The 22,915-nt window shown below is 39.1% G+C and overlaps 2 protein-coding genes across 2 annotated transcripts; one reads left to right on the forward strand and one right to left on the reverse strand.

Annotated features, from left to right (window-relative positions):
* The first annotated feature begins 1,162 nt into the window (after positions 1 to 1,162).
* On the forward strand, positions 1,163 to 21,535 carry LOC109261201 (olfactory receptor 1J4-like). The gene is made up of 3 exons (XM_019439771.2): positions 1,163 to 1,659; positions 3,344 to 3,346; positions 20,596 to 21,535. The coding sequence occupies exons 1-3, from the start codon at positions 1,163 to 1,165 to the stop codon at positions 21,533 to 21,535; spliced, it is 1,440 nt and encodes a 479-aa protein (XP_019295316.2).
* LOC109261202 (olfactory receptor 1N2-like) lies at positions 7,288 to 14,996 on the reverse strand. Its single transcript, XM_053908650.1, has 2 exons — positions 14,957 to 14,996; positions 7,288 to 8,255 (listed from the first exon to the last, which is right to left on the reverse strand). The coding sequence occupies exon 2, from the start codon at positions 8,233 to 8,235 to the stop codon at positions 7,288 to 7,290; it is 948 nt and encodes a 315-aa protein (XP_053764625.1). The 5' UTR covers positions 8,236 to 8,255; positions 14,957 to 14,996.
* Positions 21,536 to 22,915: the final 1,380 nt, after the last annotated feature.

Here is a 22,915-nt window from a genome sequence, read left to right on the forward strand (position 1 = left end):
TTTTATTTTTATTATTTATTTTTATTCTTATTATTTTTAAATTTAAATTCAAGTTAGTTAAATACAGTGTAGTCTTGGCTTCAGAAATAGTACCCAGTGATTCATCTCTTACATATGATAGCCAGTGCACCTTCCCAAAAGTGCCCTCCTTAATATCCATCACCCGTTTGACCCATCCCTTCACCCACCTGCCCTCAATTTGTTCTCTGTATTTAAGAGTCTCTTAGTTCTTTATAGATTTTGGATGTTGACCCTTTATCGGATATGTCATTTGCAAATGTCTTCTCCCATTCTGTTGGTTGCCTTTTAGCTTTGTTGTTTTCCTTCACTGTGCAGAAGCTTTTTATCCTGATGAGGATAGTTCATTTTTGCTTTTTTTTTCCCTTGCCTCTGGAGACATGTCAAGGAAGAAGTTGCTGTGGCCGAGATCAAAGAGGCTGCTACCTGTTTTCTCCCATAGGATTTTGATGGTTTCCTCTCTCATATTTAGGTCTTTCATCCATTTTGAATTAACTTTTGTGTATGGTGTAAATAAGTGGTCCAATTTCATTCTTCTGCATGTCACTGTCCAGTTTTTCCAACATCATCTGCTGAAAAGACTGCCTTTTTCCCATTGGATACTCTTTACTGCTTTGTCAAATATTAGTTGGCCAGATATTCGTGGATCCATTCTGGGTTCTCTGTCCTACTCCATTGATCTGTGTGTGTGTGTGTGTGTGTGTGTGTGTGTGTGTGTGTGTGTGTGTGTGTATGCCAGTACCATACTGTCTTTGATGATTACAGCTTTGTAATACAGCTTAAAATCTGGAATTGTGATGCCTCCAGCTTTGGTTTTCTTTTTTGACATTGTTTTGTCTACTTATGGTCTTTTGGGTTCCATACAAATTTTAGGACTGCTTTGATCACAGACTCTAAAGTCAGAATTACCAGATTTAAACTTTAAACCTCCATCTTTTTCTAGGTGACTCAATTTCTTAATCAATAAAATGGGCCTAACCATGACTTTCTCATAGAGCTCTTTTGGATCTCAGTGAGATACTGCACGTCTATTAATATTCTGATTCCATCTTTATTTATGTCTTTGTTTCCACCTAGACAATCTCAGGGCAGGAAAAGTTTCTGAAGTGTCATCCTCCATTTTCTCCTTAGTTACACCAACAACATGAAACCAGGAAACCACACATTGAGTGCTTCTGAATTCCTCCTCCTGGGCCTGTGTGAGCAGCAGGAACAGCAGCCTCTCGTCTTTGGCATTTTCCTGAGCATGTACCTGCTCACTGTGCTGGGGAACACTGTCATCATATTGGCCATTGTCTCTGATCCACACCTCCACACCCCCATGTACTTCTTCCTGGCCAACTTCTCCCTCACTGATCTGTGTTTAGCATCTACCACAGTCCCCAGGATGCTGGTGAACATCCAGGCCCATAGGAATACCATCACCTATGCTGGATGCCTATCTCAGATCTACTTCTTCCTATGGTTCATCGGTCTAGATGTTTTCCTCCTGGCAGTGATGGCATATGACCGGCTTGTGGCTATCTGTCATCCCCTTCGCTACACCTTGGTCATGACTCCCAGATATTGTACTGGTCTGTTGGTCATGTCCCTAACCCTCACTCAGTCATACTCTCTGACCCACACCAGTCTCCTGACTCAGTTATCCTTCTGCACTGACAACATCATTCCCCACTTCTTTTGTGAACTTCTCCCCCTGATGAAGCTCTCTTGTTCCAATACTTACGCCAACCAGTGTGTGCTGATGTACTGGGGAGGGGCATTGACCATCTTGATCCCCTTGCTAATTATCATCTCTTATGTCCGCATTGTGGCTGCTATTGTGAGAGTCCCATCAGCTAGTGGGAAGTGGAAGGCCTTCTCCACCTGTGGCTCTCACCTCTCAGCAGTTTGCTTGTTCTATGTGTCTGCTATTGGGGTGTACTTCATTCCCTCCTCTGCTGATTCAGCCAGCAAGGACAGGGTTGCAGCAGTGATGTATGCTGTGGTGACCCCCATGCTGAACCCATTCATCTATAGCCTGAGAAACAAAGACATGAAGAGTGCCTTGGGGAGACTCCTGAGCGGAAGGGCACTGCAATCTTCATGAGGCCAAGGATGTCATTCTGGGAATGCAGGGGAGATCAACTTAGAGAGTTATCCAAATCCTGCATCGGCCTCTTGCTAATTTTTCAACCTATGGCAAATTAAGTAACCTCAGTGAGCCACAGTTTGCCTGCTCATAAAAGGAGGTAATTAAATATTCTCTATCATGTTAACTACACTAAAATAAAAAATAATTTAAAATATATTCTCTATCATGCAGTGTTTCTGGAAGAATTAGGAGAAAAATATGTAAATTTTCTCATTCTGGGTCTTATGCTTAGATTTTTATTACTTTTAATAATATTCAACATATTCCCTTGAGGTAAATATTTGCATTTTACAGAAAAGAAAACAAAGGCTCAAAAACAGTGTGTGTGTGTGGGGGGGGGGGGGGGGTTAAGTTAAATTACTTATCTGAAGTTACACAGCTAATATATGGCAGAGCCAGAATTTGAACCCAGATATCTGATTCCAAAATGCATACCTTAATGGTTACATGATGGCTAAATGGACATGAAATCCACATATTTCTCTCAATTACTAGTTTGCTTTCTTTTCTTGCTTCCCTCACATCATTCACATACACAGTTCCAATCAACAACTTCTCTCTATACTAGCAAATGACTTGAGGTTGGGGCAAGGCAAATCAGAAACTAGGATGGAAGAATGAACACTCTCAGAGATCCTGATACTTCGCCAAGGGAGCACACCCCCTGCTGGAGCATAAGTCTCTAGTTAGATATTCTGAAATAATCTATGAATAAAGCCACATGATCAGAGAGAAGGGTACTTGGACCACATTATGTGGGGCTGTCACCGAGTTTCTTTTATGGGGCCATTATTCTTCTGCACAGTGCCAACAATCTATGTTCAGATCTATTTTAAAATATATCAGTTTTATTATTGTATCTCCCTTAGGGATGCTGCTAAGGATTTATCCTCACAAGGGGATAAAGATTTTTCAATAATCCACAGGATAAATTTTGGAAACTTCAATACATTCAATCCATTTCTTCCATGCATAATTGGAACTCTGAGATCCCACTGACAAACTCAGATTTTTAAAATAATTTTTAAGTGAAAATAAGACTTACACTAGAATCAGAAATACCTGGTTTATGTATCAGTTCCACTATTCACTGCTTGTATGTCTTCTAGATAGTTACCAACGCCCCTCTGTCTCAGTTTCCAAACATAAACAAGTGAGTAGTAATAGTAACTATAGTAACTATCATCTAAGGCTGTTGTGAGAAATCAAAAAGATAACACATGTAAACTGCTTAGCACAGTGCTTGACACATATGCTACAATCTTCAAGTTCTGCTTAAAACACAGCTCAAATGCAATTTTCTCTTCTCCCTCTGGATAGGTGAATCTAGAGGACTTCACTGAGGACGTAACATTTGTGATGGGTCTTAAAGTATGGGTATGTCATTGCAAAATAGAAAAGAGAAGTTTTTCAAGGCAGGAGGAACAGAATACAGAAAGGTATAAATTTATGTAAAGAAAGGAAAATGAGAAGCTATAGCTCTGTAGGTGAGTTGAGATGGGGATGTAATGTTCCCAATCTTGGGATGTCCAATCATTTCCTGATGTAGTCAACTTTACAATGTATGCAGACTGGGTACTGCCACCTAAAATGGTCTCTGGCCATTAGTTCATTGGTCCGTGTATGCTTATGATTCAACTGATCTTCAAACACTAGAAGGCAAGAAGGATGGTGACATCAATATCTGGCTAGACTTCAGGTAGCAGGAAAAGTCAGGGATTTGCTGCTGGTATTGTATCCCTAGTTGGCATCACTAGAATGCATGGGTAGTAGCAGAGAATTGCAGGAGCATACCTCATTTAAGGAGAAGGTGGTCCAGAGCCATGAGATAGCCTTATTACTGAGACATATCTCCAATATCTTTTTAAAGCTGGAGGCTATTTTTCCTGTACCAGAAATTCACTCACTACGACTAGCTGCCAATCTCCTGAAGTTGCCTCACCCAGTTGATGGGTTGCTGACTACAGACACATTAGTGAGCCTACCCAAAACCACTAAAAGTATTAGCCAGCTGAGCCAAATCTGAAGTGTTAACCCAAAGAAATGTAAACAAAGTAAATGGTTGTTGCTCTAAACACTAAGTCTGGGGAGCCTTTGTTACGTAGCACTTGGTAATTGATAAAGCTCTGCTTGAGGAAGATGATACACAAGATGGAAGTTGCTTTCTTTAGAATGTCTGCCTCCCTCATTTTCTCTAGACTAATAACTTGGAACAGATTTCAGCACAGCCCCAACATGAAATAACAGTCCCGGTTACAGGAACATTTACTTGATTCATCAAAAGGGGAGTAGGATTTAGCAACACATACCACTCATAAGTGGAGGGATACAAATCGCTGGACAAGAAAGTTATGAAACATTTTCCTGGGAGGGGTCAAAGTGCACAATGCATGAGCACTCTCCTATGACCCAAAAGACAGGAACACCTGGAACAAGTTCTCACAGGCTGTTGGGATCATTGATAGGCTTGGACATGATGGCACTTACAGCAAATGGAATGTAGATGCTAGTACACCTTGTTAAAGTACTGAAGGAGAGGTCCGAATCTCAAAGATATGGCCATGTTAGAATGTATTTATAAAACCAGAGAACACACCAGGCAACTATGTGCCCAAGACAGGACAGGAGATACTCCTTTCACTAAAGCAAGAAAGAACACACTAGTGAGGAGGACAACAGAATCACTGAGAAGTTGATTGGGGGCTCTTTCTCTTGGGACAGAATGAATAGAAAATGCTAACATGGAGCTTGGCTCCCTGGTATCAACAGGTCCAGGTGGCAGCACTTAACCATAAGAAGTAATATGAATGAAAATACCAAATATCAAAATCCATGGAAGGCCAGATCTCCTATAGGGATTTGTTGAAGTAGCTAATAAATGGCTCTGTTTTTAGGGCTGAAGTAGAGGGGAAGCCAAAGAGGGTATTGCTTAAATTATAAATAAATAAATAAATAAATAAATAAATAAATAAATAAATAAATAAATAAAATAAAACTATGTAGACACTGATGGTAGCTTTTACAATAAAGAATCATAGTCCCTCACCCAGTTATAAGACTTAAGACAGGGTGCAAGGGAGGGTCCAGCAGCAAGCCATCACACACGGGAAATGCTCTATTTGGGATTAGGGGCAAGCAGGTCCAGAAAGCACAAGCAAACAGGGATGGTCAGCACAGATCCCCATGTTCTCCACCTTTTTTTCAGTTTCTTTTCACTCCACACACATCATTAGTCACTGGGGTGGAAAACACTTGAACCTGGTTCATGGACAAAATCATAATACATTGTAATGAGCTGAAAATGGATGGATGTATACTGCCTGGAATGTACACTGTCACAGACAACCCCACCCAGGAGTGACTCTAAGGAAGGGAGGCAAGGAAAAATCCAGTGGGCACAGCATCCACTTGCTTATCATTTTTGCACAAGAATAGAAGCCAAAGATAAGAATATAAACAGCCTCTTTGGAAGTGATGAATCCCTTACTCTGATAATATTGTTAGTATAATTTAAAATCACGTGTCAAAGTAAACTAAACATTATTCAGAGATAGAACTATACATAGTACGTAGCAGGTCCAGAAGGACTTTTATGGAAAGGTAGCAAATTACAGCAAAGAATAAAAAAAATGAATAAGGTATACAAGGATTCAACCAGGGATAAGTATTCAGGAACTTCTTGCTGCTGTCAATATGCTCGATACCCCAATGATTTTTACCTTGATAGGGTAAATAATGAACTAAGTATTTTTATACCTTATTTTATCTGTCCTTTTGCTGCCATGAAGGATGTTCCACAATGGTATTCGCAAATTCGGTTGCACTAGGATCACCTGTTTTGTTTTGTTTTGTGTCGTGTTGTTTTGTTTTTACAAAAAATATGAGGGTCCCTTCTCTAAAGAGTTCTAAAGCTCCAGGAAATACTAATTTGCAGCTAGAATTCAAAAGCACTGACAATGACAGAAAGCTACAAAGAGTAGAAGTGAGCAAGAGATGTTATGGAAACAGAACTGGGAAAGAAAAGTCAAGACCCATATTTAGAGAGACCACTACGAAACATTACCAAGGTTGGGCTGGCTTGGTTCCAACAACTTGCATGACCTCTATTCTAAATAGCCTATCCCTGTAGAATCTTCACTTTTCTTTCTCCACCAGTTCAAGTGAGCTCACACATTAAGGCTCAATAAAATGTCATATGATGGGTAAAACTACCTGACCACCATTGTGCAGATTATTTTTCTTCCTTCTGTGGTCCAACATTTGTCATGGCAGCTATCACCATCTTATTTGATTAACGCTAACTTGAACACATGACTCTACCATGTATAGACAATATGGACAATATCTTATTTATTTTTACATTTTACCAATAGTGCATAGCACAGTACCTGGCACATGGTAGGTATCAACATATACATTCTAGCTTAATGTGACCATGTTTCTTGCCACAACCATTAGCATTGAAATCAGGATACGAAAGCATGCAACAGTTTGGACTCCAGAGTCAGACTAGAAATAAATTTCAATCCTTCTTTCCCCACTTACTAGCTATAGTCTCAATCTGTAAAAGGTGATAATTATAGTATTTAACCCAAGATCTTTACAATTGGAGAACTAAATGGCATAATACATTTAGAGAGTTAAGAACATGGAATAAAATAGATATTAAGCTTTATGGAGAAATCATGATGACTGGACCTGTGTTACAGTTAATTGCATATATGTGCAACTACATACCATATGGAATTCTCTAAGATGAATTCCATAAAGGCATGGAATCAGTACCTCCTCTGCCTCACACAGTATCTGGCAAATGGGAGATTAATGAATTTGGTTGAATTGTAGGTTAAAAAAAGATTCACACCTTAGAATGACAGCAAACAAAAGAAGTTCTAATTGACCTTGCCCCTGTGTGGCTTAGCATCACCCTACACAAACACCAGGGAAATATTCACATTTATAGGACAGGACAACTTCTTTATGAAATACACCAACCACATACATTGTTAGATCTAAAGCTTAAGAGAATGATTCTGGGTCATTTTTTTAAAACCTAAGCAAATATGATAAGGGATGATATTTCTTCATAAACACATGGGTTCTCCAGGGCGCAACTTCAAAATATGAATATAGGATCAAATTCTCTGAGAAGAGAATGTATGAATTCCAAAAATCTTACTGAGTGCAGTCTTCATATCATTGTTCCTGAGGCTGTATATGAAGGGGTTCAACATAGGAGTCACAACAGTGTAAAATACAGCTGCAATCCTGTCCTTAACCCCAGAGTGTGATGAAGGGGGAAACAGATAGACACCAATAGCTGTGCCATAAAACAAGAAGACAATGGTGAGATGGGAGCCACAAGTGGAGAAGGCCTTCTGCCTGCCAGGGGCAGATGAGACTCCAAGGATGGTGGAGATGATGTATGCATATGACAAAATGATCAGGGAGAGAGGACCAGTGAGTATCATGGAGCCCACAGTGAACAGGGCTACCTGGTTGGTGCTGGTGTCTGAGCATGACAGCTGCAGCAGAGGGACCACATCACAGAAGAAGTGATGGATGCTGTTGCCTGCACAGAAAGAAAGTCTAGCCATAAGCAAGGTATGTAGGAGGGCAGCAAGGTTGGTGAGGACCCAGCATGCTGCCAGAAGGACCACACAGACAAGAGGACTCATGAGCTTGGAGTAGTGAAGAGGCCTGCAGATGGCCACATAGCGGTCATAGGCCATCACCCCCAAGAGGAAGTCATCCAGTGCTCCAAACGTCATGAAGAAATGCATCTGGGCCAAACACCCTTCATACGGTATGGTGTGACTATGTGTCTGGATGTTCACCAACATCTTGGGGACTGTAGTGGAAGAAAAGCAGGCATCAGCAAAAGAGAGGTTGGCCAGGAAGAAATACATGGGGGTGTGGAGGTGTGAGTCAAAGCCAATGGCCAGGATGATGAGCAGGTTTCCCACGACAGTGACCAGGTACATGCCCATGAAGATGCCAAATAGGAGAGGCTGCTGCTCTGGCCTCTTGGAAAGACCCAACAGAAGAAACTCAGTGACACTGGACTGGTTGATTCTGTCCATGCCACTACTCTTCCTGGAGGAAGAGAAAAGATAAGTCAAAAAGTGTTAAAAAAAAAAAAAGTTGGTGCTTCTATCCTTCTCTAAAAGAAACACCCTCACCCAATTCACATATGTCTTTACTCCAAGTTCCTGGACCTTCCCTCCAAGGTCTGCACATCATTCCTTACTCCTCAATCCACCCAAGAAAGGAGGGCAAGCAGGCAGAGAGATTAAAATGCAAAAGAAAGGTGGAAGATGAGTTTCAGGATACTTCCATCAATGCTACATGTTCACTAAGATCCAAATACCCTGGCTTCCATGGCCTAAGCCCATCTAATTTGCAAGCAGTAAGAGCTGACACTTTGAACTGTAAGCACTACACAATGTGGCATCTAATTGAAAACCCATACATTTTATTACATATACTTCACAAATGAGTTTTTGAAATTCAGTGAAATTAACTCACTTGCATAATATCACAAAGAAGGTAGTAAATACAGCATGGGGGGCCTGAAGCCATTTCTGGTGCCCTTAAACACCCTGAATCAAGGCTACCTTTACTTAAACTCTTCCTCTGCAGGAGGCAGACATAGGGGACTCTCTCTAAGGGAGAAGTTTCTACTGCCCATCTCAGGACTGGCAGAAACAGGAGGCAGGGGCTCCACCTGGGATCTTTTGTGTATCTCAGAGGGAAAAACATAACTGCCTTTTTTTTGGAGCACTCACCTCATTTATCTAGCTCAGACAGAATTCACCATCAGAGACAAAACTCCCTGCACCTGTGTTCTCCCTTTTGGTGTCACAGGACCTTGATTTAGGCATGCAGGCTCTTCTTAGCCATAGCAAATGATAAATCCGAGGCCCCAGGGCTGTTGGGTATGTTGGGCCAGCCAGAGAGCAGCAACCTAGACTACAGCAGTGGAGGTGGGATGAGCCTTGTGCACGCTGTCACAGAAGTATTTCTAGGTTCTGGGTCCCAGGAGTAGGATTTTCCAGGCTGATCCCCAGGGACAAATATGAAGTAATTGCTCTACCTTCATGCTTCATCTCCCTAGGCCAACACTCACCAAGGAGTGTGGGCAAAGGGAATGCACAGCACATAGATGGTTTTGCATGTGATAAGTTTTGTCCCCAGGGATATGTGTGGATCCCTATTCTTCATGCACATATACCCACAGAAAATAACAATGACAAATCCCAGAAAAAGAGGAAATTTTAATTTCCAGAGTTACCATACCACAATATTCAAAATATCCGGTTTTTAGCAAAAAGGTTCAGGCATGCAAAGAAACAAAGATGTATTGCTGATTCAAGGGAAGACAGAAATGAACAGAAACTGTCCCTCAGTTAAGTGCAGACTTTGGAGTTTCTAGACAAAGATTTTAAATCAACTGCCTTTAAAGAAATATACTCAAAGAGCTAAAGGGATGCAGGAAGCAATATCTCAACAAATAGAGAATGTCTAAAGAATGATGAAAGTTTAAAAAGAAACCAAACAGAAATGATAAAGCTGGAAAGCACAGGAATCAAAGTGATCAATTTATGAGAGGGGTTCAAGATCAGAGTAAAGCAAGCAGAAGAAAGAATCAGCAAACTTGAAGATAGATCACATGAAATCATCCAGTCTGAGGATCAGAAAGAGAAAAGAGTGAAAAATAAATAAGCAGACCCTAAAAGACCTATAAGACACCAGCAAGCATGCTGACATATGAATATTGGGAGTTCAAGGACAGAAGACAGAGAAAAAGGAATAAAGAATATTTCAAGAAATAAAGTTCAAAAACATCCCAGACATGATAAAAGTCATAAATCTACACATCTAAGAAGTTCAATAATCTTCAGTTGGATAAACTCAGAGAAAGCCACATTGAGACACATTATAATCAAACTGTTGAAATACAAAGACAAAGAGAAAATCTTAAAAGTGGAAAGAGAGAAGCTAACCAGTATGTAAAATCAATCCTTGATAAAATTAACAGTTGATTTCTCATCAGAAGCCATGGAGACCAGAAAGCACTGAGATAATACATCTAAAGTGCTGAAAGAAAAAAATTATCAACGAAGACTTCTATATCTGGCAAAAAAAAGTGAAGGAGAAAATTAAATATTTTCAAATAAAAAAAATAAGGAATTTGTTCAGATAGAACTTCCCTATATGAAATGCTAAAAGGAGTCCTCCAGGCTGAAATAAAATGATCAAGAAAAACATCATATGATTTCACTCATATATGGAACTTAAGACACAAAACAAATGATCATAGGGGGGAAAGGTGGGGAAGGGATGGTTTAAATAGGTGACAAGTACTGGATTTTGTATGGAAGTGTTGAATCACTAAATTGTACAACTGAAGCTAATATTACATTATATGTTTACTATTTGGAATTTAAATAAAAACAAAATGAAAATAAAATTTTAAATGACTCAAAAAATAAAATAAAAAAAAAATAATACCAAAAAAATAAAGAGTAATTAGAAAAGAAAGATAGAAAGATAGAATGAATGGATGAACAAATGAAAGAAAGAAAGAAAGAAAGAAAGAAAGAAAGAAAGAAAGAAAGAAAAAGAAAGAGGAAGGAAGGAAGGAAAAAAGAAAGGAAGAGATATTTTCCAAAGAAAACATCCAAATGGCCAATTAACACAGGAAAAGATGCTCATTAGTCATTAGGAAAAGGCAGATCAGAAGGAAGGAAGGAGAGGAGAAAGGGAGGAAGGGGGAAGAAGAAAGGAAAAAAGAAAGATCCTAGATGGTAACTCACCACCATATAAAGACATAAAGGCCACTGGTAAACGCAACTACATAGGTAAATATAAAAGCAAGTATTCTTGAACTTTTTTGCAACTCTTCTTTTAGTTTGCTATATGGTTGAAAAACAGATTCATACAACAATAACTATAAATCTATGTCAATGGGCACATGATGTATAAAGATGTCATTTGTGAAGATAACAATATAAAGGGGGAGGGATAAAGATATATAAGACCAGAATTTTTGTATGCTATTGATACCAATTCAAACTAGATTGAGTTTAAGATGATAATTGTAATCTTCAAGGTAACTACTGAGAAAATGAGTGATATATACAGAAAAAAGAAATTAAAGGAAAATCAAAAAGATAACACTAAAAAAATTAAACACAAAGAAAGGCAGTAATGGAAATTTTAGGAATAAAAAACTATATAAAGCATATACAAACCAAACTGTAAAATGGTAGAAGTGAGTTCTTCCTTACCAGTAACTATTATAAGTGTAAATGGATTACAATCTTGAATTAAAAGGTAGAGGCTGGCAATTTAGACTTAAAATAAAGCATGATCCATCTGTATACTGTCTATGAAACTAACTTTAAATCCAATGACACAAGGGAAAATAAAAGAATGGAAATAGATATTCCATACAAACAGTAGCCAAGCAAAATTTGACAGAACTACAAGACAAACTACCCCAATTAAAAAATGGCCAAAAGACTTGAATAGATATTTTGCAAAGAAGACATTCAAATGGCCAATTAACACATGAAAAGATGCTCAACATCATTAGTGTTTAGAAAAACGCAGATCAGAAACCACTATGAAAATACAAATCAAAATCATCATTTCATAACCACTAAGATGGCCATAATTTTTTTTTTTAATGGAAGGTGACAAGTGTTGAAAGGGACGTGGAGAAACTGGGACCCTTGTATATTGCTGGTGGGATGCAACTGGAGTGGTCACTGCGGAAAATAGTTTGGTTCTTCCTCAATGACTTAAACAGAGAATTACCATATGATCTATCAGTTCCACTTCTAGGTATATATCCAAAATAATTTAAAACAGATAATAGAACAAATATTTGTACAAAAATGTAGCAACTCCATTCACAGTGGTCATACTGTGGAAATAATCTCAATGTCCACCAACAGATAAATAGATAAACAAAATGTAGTATATATGTACAGTGGAATATTATATGGCCACATAAGGGAATGAAGTACTGATTCATGCTATACAACATAGATGAACCTTGAAAATATCATGCCTGGTGAAAGAAGGCAGACACAGAAGGCCACATATTGTATGATTCTGCTTATATTAAATATCCTGAATAAGCAAATCTATGGTGATGGAAGAAAATTAATGGTTGTCATAGACTGTGGAGAGGAGGGAATGGGGAATGACTTCTTAATGAGCACATGGTTTCTGTTTGGGGGGGTGAAAAAGTTCTGGGACCAGACAGTCATGATGGCTGCACAACATAATGAATGTACATAACATCACTAAATGGTATACTTTAAAATAATAAAAATGGTAACCATTTTATGTGTATATTTCAGCTATAAGTAAAATAAAACGAAGAGGAAATAATAAAATGTACATAGATATCTGCTCATTTGAACATAAAGAACTACAAGAATAATAAATCAGAAATAAATGAGTTTGAAATTGACTCCCCACCCCATTCTTTTCAGTAGGTTCCCTAATCTCTTGACTCAATGATGACTGAGGAACCTCTCCTAACCTTCCTACTCTTTCCTTGTCCATCAGGCTTTTAGTTACAAATCAGAGAAGCTGATTCTAGCAGATGTGGGCATTTCTTCAAATATAGAAAGTATTTAAAAGATGATGGGTCTAAACCTCTGGGACACAGCAAAGGCAGTCATAAGAGGGAAGCATATAGCAATCCAGGCCTTCCTAAAGAAGGAAGAAAGGTCTCAGATACACAACATAACATTATACCTCAAAGAGCTGGAAAAAGAACAGCAAATAAAATCCCAAACCAGCAGAAGACAGAAAATAATAACAATTAGAGCATAAATCAATGCTATCAAAACCAAACCAAACCAAACAAAACAAAAAAACAGAATAGGTCAACGAAACTAGGAGCTGGTTTTTAAAAAAATTAACAAAATTGATAAACACCTACCCAGTTTGATCAACAAGAAAAAGGAAAGGACCCAAAGAAATAAAATCAAGAATGAAAGAGGAGAGATCACAACCAACACTGCAGAAATACAAACAATAATAAGAGAACATTATGAGCAGTTATATGCCAATAAAATGGGCAATATGGATGAAATGGACAAATTCCTAGAAACATATACACTACCAAAACTGAAACAGGAAGAAATAGAAAATTTGAACAGACCCATAACCAGTAAAGAAATCAAATTAGTAATCAGAAATCTCCCAAAAAAACAGAAGTCCAGGGGCAGATAACTTTACAAGGGAATTCTACTACACATTTAAAGGAAGAGTTAACACCTATTCTTTTGAAGCTGTTCCAAAATATAGATATGGAAGGAAAACTTCCAAACTCTTTCTATGAAGCCAATGTTATCTTGATTCCAAAACAAGACAAAGACCCCACTTAAAAGGAAAACTATAAACCAATTTCCCTGATGAACATGTATGCAAAAATCCTCAACAAGATACTAGCCAACCGGATCCAACAATACATTAAAAAAATTATTCACCACGACCAAGTGGGATTTATATCTAGGATGCAGGGCTGGTTCAATATCCACAAAACAATCCATGTGATTTCATCACATCAGTAAAAGAAAGGACAAGAACCACATGATCCTCTCAATAGACGCAGAGAAAGCATTTGACAAAATACAGCATCTTTCTTGATAGAACCCTCAAGAAGGTAGGGATAGAAGGATCATATCTCAAGATCATAAAAGCATATATGAAAGACCCACTGCTAATATCATTCTCAATGGGGAAAAACTGAGAGCTTTACCCCTAAGGTCAGGAACATGACAGGGATGTCCACTCTCACCACTGCTACTCAACATAGTATCGGAAGTCCTCAGCAATCAGACAACACAAATAAAAGGCATCCAAATCAGCCAGGAGGAAGTCAAACTTTCACTCTTCACAGATGACATGATACTCTATACGGAAAACCCAAAAGATTCCAGCAAAAAACTGTTAGAACTGATACATGAATATGACAAATATCATATGACTTCACTTATATGAAGAAATCAAGATACAAAACAGATGAACATAAGGGAAGCAAAAATAATATAAAAACAGGGAGGGGGACAAGACATAAAAGACTCTTAAATATAGAGAAAAAACAGCGTTTCTGGAGGGGTTGTGGGAGGGGGATGGTCTACAAGGGGCATTAAGGAATCTACTCCTGAAATCATTGTTGTACCATATCTAACTAACTTGGATGTAAATTAAACAAATAAATTTCAAAAAAAAAGATGATGCATCTAAATTCAATGTGCTATCCTGAATTGGATCCTAGAACAAAAAAAGGGCATTAATGGAAAAACTGGTAAATTTATCAATGTTAATGTCTTAGTTGTGCTGATGTACCATGGATGTGTAAGACATTAACAACAGGAGAAACTGGGAAAAGCACATAGGAAGTCTCTGTACTACTTCTGTAACTTTTCTGGTATCTAAGATTATTCTGCAATAAAATGTTTACTAAAAATGACAAATTAATGAGTTTGGTTAGCTACAATGGGTGGGTGGGAATGAGGTGGGAAAGTTGAGAAGATGAGCACACCTATTTGTATAGTTTTTACTGTGTTATCTTTCAATTTCTCAAATAAATAAGCAGGAATGAACAAAGCAAAGCGGAGTGAAAATAAAACAATCTAACATTTCAAATGACATGATCAGACAGAAAGGGAAAATCAAATAACTCAGGTAATTCTAGATACAAGCCCATTGGGTGGTTGCTCATGAATGAGCCATCATTTTTAAAGACAGGGAGGGAGGGAGGGAGGGAGGGAGGGAGGGAGGGAGGGAGGGAGAGAGAGAGAGAGAGAGAGAGAGAGAGAGAGAGAGAGAGAGAGAGAGAAACAACAGCCATTGTATGGTGTATGAGGTCTGCATTCCCAAGAACAGTCAGGATATCTCACCAGATCCTTATATACCACTGCCACTGCTGCTTTACATGCCTCGGTGGCAACAACGTGTCCTGTGGCACAAATAATTACAAAAAGTGGTCCTGAAGGCTTCTTACCTATGCCCAGATCTCGTTTCTCAAAATACATGCCAGGCCATTATTGAAATGGCAATGGACGCCTAACGTAAGGATGCATGCAACAAGTCTCTCTGGAATTATTTTATCTCCAAATGATGCCAATACAGTAGCATCTTTTCTGGATCATTGAGTCCCTCATCTTTCAACTATATTTATACATTTCTGTGAATCCCTAACCAACAAGGTTTTATGCCTTGAAGTTCTAACATCAGCCCAAGATTATTGTAAACCCAGTGATATCCATGACCTCACCCTCAACCAACACCATGACAGCCTGAAGGACCATCAGGTGACATCAGACCCACAACTTGACTCATTCCTGATGATGGCATCAGACATACAGCTGGGCTTACCTGTGATGGTGACCTTGATCTACCCACTGGACTCATCCAGTTCTCATGTCCCTTATAAATCTCCTATCCAATGTTCCCTTCACCTTCTAAACACTCTCCTGCTTTTCATATCCTTTCTTTCCCAGTTCAACCCCAACCATCACAAGCTACTCCCTTCCCCTTCCATCCTTGCATTTTCTGCTCCTTCCTCAGATGTCTGCACTTCTAGCCCCCATCTCTGATACACAACCAGCACTGAAGGATGCGTTATAAAATAATTGTTATGTAAACCTTACTGAGCAAATAGCCATGTTTTAAAGGATATGAATTGTTGGGTATGCCATAAGGCACCCTCTCAACTGCCTGGCCATGTTGTAGCCTATCAAAATGATCTTAAAGAAACCTTCACAATAACACAACCCAGCCCCTATATATCTGATGGTCCACATCTCTGAACCTAAACCTTGTTTTTCTCCTGGTCTTTCCTTTAAAATACTAACTCCAACTATCCAGAATAGCCCCATATTATGTCTTGATTAAAATGCTTACTGGAAATTTAGTAGTTCTTCATTGCCCATGCCAAATTCTCAGTCTAAGCTTCTAGTCCATGAGAGATATTCTCTTCTTCTCCACTATCCCTTACTCCTGCACTAATTTATTCCTCTCTAACCCTGGCTTCTCTTCATAATTTGACTTGTATTGTCTGCATTTTGGACTCATACTCCAAAACAAAACCCACCAATTTTATTCTCACCACCAAGTATGTTATATTCTTGTCAACTGCCCTCATTCTGCTGACCACAATGGAGGTCACTGGTGCTGCCTTGGAGGCCACCATATTATGCAACATAATGAAAGAATTATGCCAGTCAGGAAATGTCTAAAATAATATCCATATATATGATTCAAACTGCCACAGCCCTGGGAGCCCTGAATGAAAGACAATGATCCCTGGCAACAATGGTTGCTAATAATTGCCTAGCCTTAGATTATCTGATGACCAGCCAAGGGGACATTTTTTCCCATAAGGGCACTTATTGTTGCATGCTGACAAATAATACAGGCAAAATTTCTCAGATAGCACAATACATAGTCTGTTTCTCCAGCAGAAACTTTTCTCCACTCCCACCCCTTTACCACTACAAATTCCCAAACCCATTCTCTCTGCTTTGTCTAAGCCAACTTGTAGCTTGTACCCACCCAGATTCCTCAAGAATCCTTTGTGCCTCATTCTTTCTTTTAAATTCTCTTCCTACGTGAAGTGTCATCAGCCTTGACTTCTGAACCAAAGCATGTGCCTCCTGATAATATGCACTGTCGTAGGCTTATGAAAGATCTATAGTTAGAATCTTCAATACACACACACATACACACACATGCACACACGTGTATGCATACACAAACATGGTGAAATGTTAGCTTTTGTAAAAGAGTATGGGTCAAGGGCATAAGAGAATTTATTCTATCATCTTTACAACTTTTTTCTAAGCATGAAGTCATTTTTAAAAATAAATTTTAAAAAGTTGAATCCCAGCTGGAACCAAGCCCCAAAAATATTTGAGCTTGGAACTGTGCCCAAGAAGAAACAAGTCCAAGACATCCCTGGCATTGGAGACACTGTCCCTTGTGACTCCAGTCCCCTCTGGCTCCTGGACACGATGTTCTCCATATGGCAGGAAGAAATTGGCCAGTTAACCCACAGTGGCTCCTCCTTTACTATGAAGAGAAGCTGAGAATTTGGCAACAGTCTGGAAGAAGTGTCTGAACTCACGGATGACGAACACAGGTCAGAAGGAGCTGGAAATCTGCATGTGGCAATGGATCTGCCTATATACTTGTGGGTTTGTGTATGAGCATCTCTGTGTTCATGAGTGTGTGTGTGTGTGTGTGTGTGTGTGTGTGTGTGCATGCATTGTATATGCTTGTATACCTGTTGTTTGGTAGTTGGCTGTGTGTGTACTACGTAACTGATTCACAGCCTGATTCTTTTCTTCAGTTAGTTAGACCCAATCTGGGCTGTGTTTTAGTGCATAAGTTATCAGCCTCCAACATGTGATTAGGGACTTCTGATTCATATCTGTGATCTTCAATATTTGCCTCTATTGTTATGACAGTGGCATTCTCCCAATGGGGTGATGGGCATCACAGCTGAGTGATGAGAACTCAGCATTAGGAGTAAGACTGTTGTCTCCACTGCTGGGGAAAGGATATCCAACCTCTTCAAGGAACCAAGGTTAGAAGGGGCCCAAATCTGTCCTCAGCAGCATGTGCTAGTGTGCATGCAAGATGTTTGTGAGTGACAACTTGTATGTAAGAGCAGGAATGTGTATTGTTTCCTTTTGTCTGTGTGTCTGTTACCATGTGTATGTTGCCATGTTTATGGGTTGTTGTTGGCGGTTTAATGATGGTGCCTGTCACTGAATAGACTTAATTTCCCCATGATGACTGACTGCCTTCACTGGGAAGGGGCCATCACTTCAGTGATGGGCGTGGGCATGCTGCTGGTAGAGAGTGACTAAGTGTGCATGTGTTGTTGGTGCATGTTTCTCGTGAGATTTTGAAATTGTGTATGGCCTTGTGTGTTTTTGGTGATGTGTATGTATAGTGATGAGTTATGCATATGTGAGTTGTGTATTTTACCAGGTATGACATGTTTGTATGTTAATGGTGCATTGTGAATGTATTTGTGGGTGATACATAATTGCATATTATGTACATCCTGCCTTGTGTGTTATTCATGACTTGTATGTATATTAGTATTTATGAAATAAACCACATACTGGCTATCTTTCTCTTACAATGGGGCTCAGACACAGGTGACTGAAATCTTCAAATCAGCAGTGTGTGTGTGTCTGTGTATCTGTGTGTGTGTGCGTGTGGTGTTTGTATGTGTGTTTGGAGACTTCTGATTTGCACTCATGACTTCAATTAGTTCCTTAAGTGACCTCCTTCTCATGGACGTAACCACTGCTCTAAGTGACTATTTCCTAAAAAGGGTCTGTTATCATTTTCATATACCTGTGTGAGTCAGTGGCTCAGAGGTTTGTAACCCTTGCACATTCACTTAATGTCCCAGGCAAAGGAATGTTAGGCGTGTTGCTGAGTGAAGTTAGAGCACAGAGTCTCACCAAATGGCGGCAAGACCTTGGGAGAGTCACTTAACTATTTGGCCTCGCTTTACATATCTAGAAAATGGAGGCTTACAGGCCTTCTGTAAGTATTTATGGCTTGAATAGAAGTTAATGTATGTGAGAGTCTTTTGTCAACTGGAAAATATATAAATATAAATGACAGACAGGCACCAAGAAAATTTTGGACAACTTCAGTCTCCTTGCAACCCTAAAATAACATACTGTCTCTGGCACTCACAACCAGTGAAAAGAGAGATTTCCATGTTAAAAGCATAAGTGATGATCACACAATATTAAGTTGAACTATATGAGGTAACCAATATTTGATCTATAGAAAATGGCAATTATAGAAGTAGGACAATAGTTCAATATATATATTTATTTATAGGGATATATATATGTACTGTATTCATATATATCCATACATATGGTGTGTATACATATATATATATACATATATAAACACACACACACACACACATATATATATATGTATGTATACATACACACACACACACATACAGTTGACCTTTAAACAACATGGGTTTGAACTGCACAAGTTCATTTACACATGGATTTTTTTGATAAATACAGTACAATACTATAAATGTGCTTTCTCTTCCTTATGATTTTCTTAATAACATTTTCTTTTCTCTAGCTTACTTTATTGTAAGAATACAGTATATAATACACATACAAAGTATGTGTTAATCAACTATTTGTTATTGGTAAGGCTTCTGGTCAACAGTAGGCTATCTATTAGTAATTAAGTTTGGGGGGAGTCAAAAGTTATATGACTGTGCATGGGAGTCAGCACCCCAGCCCCCATGTTATTTAAGGGTTGACTGTATATCTCATATATATGTGTATGTGTGTGCATGTGTATGTGTGTGTGTGTGTGTGTGTGTGTGTGTGTGTATATATATATATATATATATATTCCCATATGTATGTCTACATATATTCCATCTGAGTATATGTATATGCATAGATGGAATGTAGAGATAGATGGAATATATATGTATACAAACACTCCCATCTGTGTGTATGTGTGTATGTATCCCCTTAGGTATATATGGACATACATGTATCCTATTTCTAACAGCAACTTGTTGCCTATGGAACAATTTCTTAATGGCTTAAATGAGAAAATTACCCTAATTTTTAGTGAAACAGCAAAGATTTTATCTGATAATGGAAGGCTGATGTGTGTATTTAATTAGGAAACATAAGTAAAGCCTTTAAGCATAGTGCCTGGCACATAGTATAACCCCCCAAATGTTCACCATTATTATGGAAGATTGTTTGAGAGGTATTCTGGTTTAGGAGTTGTTCTGGCATTCAGGTGGGGTTTGAATGACCCCCCATTTCTAGAGTGCTGGTGAGCTTACAGCTGTAGATGAGTGTGATCCAGCCAGGTTCACAGGAGGAATGTGACAACACTCCAACAAGGCCACCTCAGTGATGGCATCGCATGTCACTTTAAGGCAGAAACAACTGATACTAGTTTGCCAAGGACCATCTACTACTTCTGCCACAGTGAACTGTTTTTGTCTGGCTCTGTCTTGGTGTCATAAATTATCCCAGTATATGGGACCTTGCTTTTCTTGTCCACCACTACATTCTCAGTACTTAGCAGAGGGCCAGGTTCAATCTCAACATTCAGTAAATAATGGTCAAATGAAACAGTGAATGCTCTCTTGTTTCTGTGCAATGAGGTCTTGTTGGCTGCTTTTGGTTATAATGTTTTCCTAGAGCCAGACTGGGACAGAGTGAAGATGCATGCATCCACAGGTGTGAGAAATTAATAGGAATGTAATTTAAAATGCATTGTTTTCTCAGAATATTACAGTATGGAATGTGTCCCTATCATTCTTCCTGATATTTCCAATCCTCCTTTATCCCCAGCATGTAAAAGCACAGCATGAGGCCTGAGAACCAGAGCAGTGAGTTCCTCCTCCTGGGGCTCCCCATCCAGCCAGAGCAGCAGGGAATGTTCTTCACCCTGTTCCTGGGCATGTACCTGACCACAGTGCTGGGGAACCTGCTCATCATCCTGCTCATCAGGCTGGACTCTCGCCTTCACACCCCCATGTACTTCTTCCTCAGCCACTTGGCCTTCTCTGACATTTCCCTTTCATCTGTCACAGTTCCAAAGATGCTCATGAACATGCAGACTCAGCAACAATCCATCCCCTATATGGGGTGTATTTCACAGGTGTATTTCTTTATATTTTTTGGTTGCCTTGACAACTTTCTTCTCACAGTGATGGCATATGACAGGTATGTGGCCATCTGTCACCCTCTCCACTACACCACCACCATGAGGGAGGAGCTGTGTATCATCCTAGTGGCTGGATCCTGGTTCTTCTCTTGCATCCAAGCTCTTTTGCACACCCTCCTCGTGGACCAGTTGTCCTTCTGTGCAGGGACTGTCATCCCACACTTCTTTTGTGATCTTGCTGCTGTGCTCAAGTCTTCCTGCTCAGACACCTCTTTCAATGAGCTGCTTATCCTCACTGAAGGAGCATTGGTACTCATTCTACCATTGAGTGGTATCTTGGGCTCATATATTCATATGGCAGGCATCGTTCTGAAGGTCCCCTCCTTCAAAAGAATCTCCAAAGCCTTGTCTACATGTGGCTCCCATCTCTTTGTGGTGTGTTTATACTATGGGACAATTGCAGGTGTTTACTTTTTCTCTTCATCAGGCAACTCCAAAGACAAGGACATAATTGCTTCTGTAATGTACATGGTGGTCACCCCTATGCTGAACCCCTGCATCTACAGCCTGAGGAATAAGGACATGAAACATGCTCTTCAGAAAATTTTTAGAGTCAAGGACCCTCTTTGGTATGGTTAATTTAACCCCGTTGTCATGAACACTCATTGGGCTATAAACATGTCTCCTTTAAAAGTTGTGACATGGGGGGCGCCTGGGTGGCTCAGTCGGTTAAGCGGCCGACTTCGGCTCAGGTCATGATCTCACGGTCCGTGAGTTCGAGCCCCGCATCGGGCTCTGTGCTGACAGCTCAGAGCCTGGAGCCTGTTTCAGATTCTGTGTCTCCCTCTCTCTGACCCTCCCCCATTCATGCTCTGTCTCTCTCTGTCTCAAAAATAAATAAACGTTAAAAAAAAATTAAAAAAAAAAAATAAAAGTTGTGACTTGGACAGCTCTTACTGCTGACACCATTCTTCATCTGATCTCATTTTATGTTTCCTCTCATCTTTTTCTTCACCTGATTTTTCCCCTACCTGTTCTCTGAATTCTGTGTATTAATGTTTCTATAGGGAAATCCCAAGTCCTCCTATGATGTTTACTGCAAGGTTGTGAGACTTTTGAGCCCACTTCACTGGGCTTCAAGAGCTTTTCTTATCTCCCATCTTTTTCTTCAATAACTCTCTTTATCTCGTGCTGATATTAACATATATTTATGTGAATTTTCTTACTACCACCAAACTTCATTTATTTCATGTGTGAAGAATTCAGAAGTTACCAAACTGTTTTGCCTATTGAATGGTGTCCATCACAGCTGGCATTAATTAAGCATTTAAATGTATATTTTATTTAATCCTCAGTACAAGCCTCTTATGAGGGTACTAATATTTTATGTAGAGAGCAAACCAAAACCCAGAGAGATCAAGTAAATTGCTGCCCTAAGACCTAATCTCAGACATGCATGACTTTAAAACCATGTCTTTAACCAGATTACTTTATTGCCATTATCTCGGTCTGTACCACTGACCAGTTTGGACATTTTTGATCCTTATATAGAGCATACAATAAGTACTGTTTTGTATTCCACTTTTTATTCAGTATAGTTATGGTTAAATCATTCTCAAGACTTTATAATTTTCAAATGTGTCTACACAACTTAATATATTCATCCATTCTAGTTTTGACTGACATTTGGGCTGTTTCCGGTTTGGGACCTCTATATACTAGAGAATGGGATTTGGGGGCCACAATGTATGTGTATTTTCAGCATTAATAGATAATACCAGAAAGTTAGATAAAGTGCTTACACCAGTTACACTCATTTCTGTAACATATGGAAAAATGTGGTCCACTTCCTCACCAACACTTATACTATCCATCTTTTCCGCCATACACATTTTTATGGGTTTATAGAAACAGTGTGCTGTGGCTTTAATTTGCACTTGTCTGATAACTCGTGTAGTTTATCCCTTTTGCCTATACTTACTGATCATTCCGATAGTTTCTCTTGTAAAGGACCTGTTC

Source organism: Panthera pardus, unplaced genomic scaffold, assembly GCF_024362965.1.
Source record: "Panthera pardus isolate Hobbes unplaced genomic scaffold, ASM2436296v1 HiC_scaffold_20, whole genome shotgun sequence".
In the NCBI taxonomy this organism is placed as follows: Eukaryota; Metazoa; Chordata; class Mammalia; order Carnivora; family Felidae; genus Panthera; species Panthera pardus.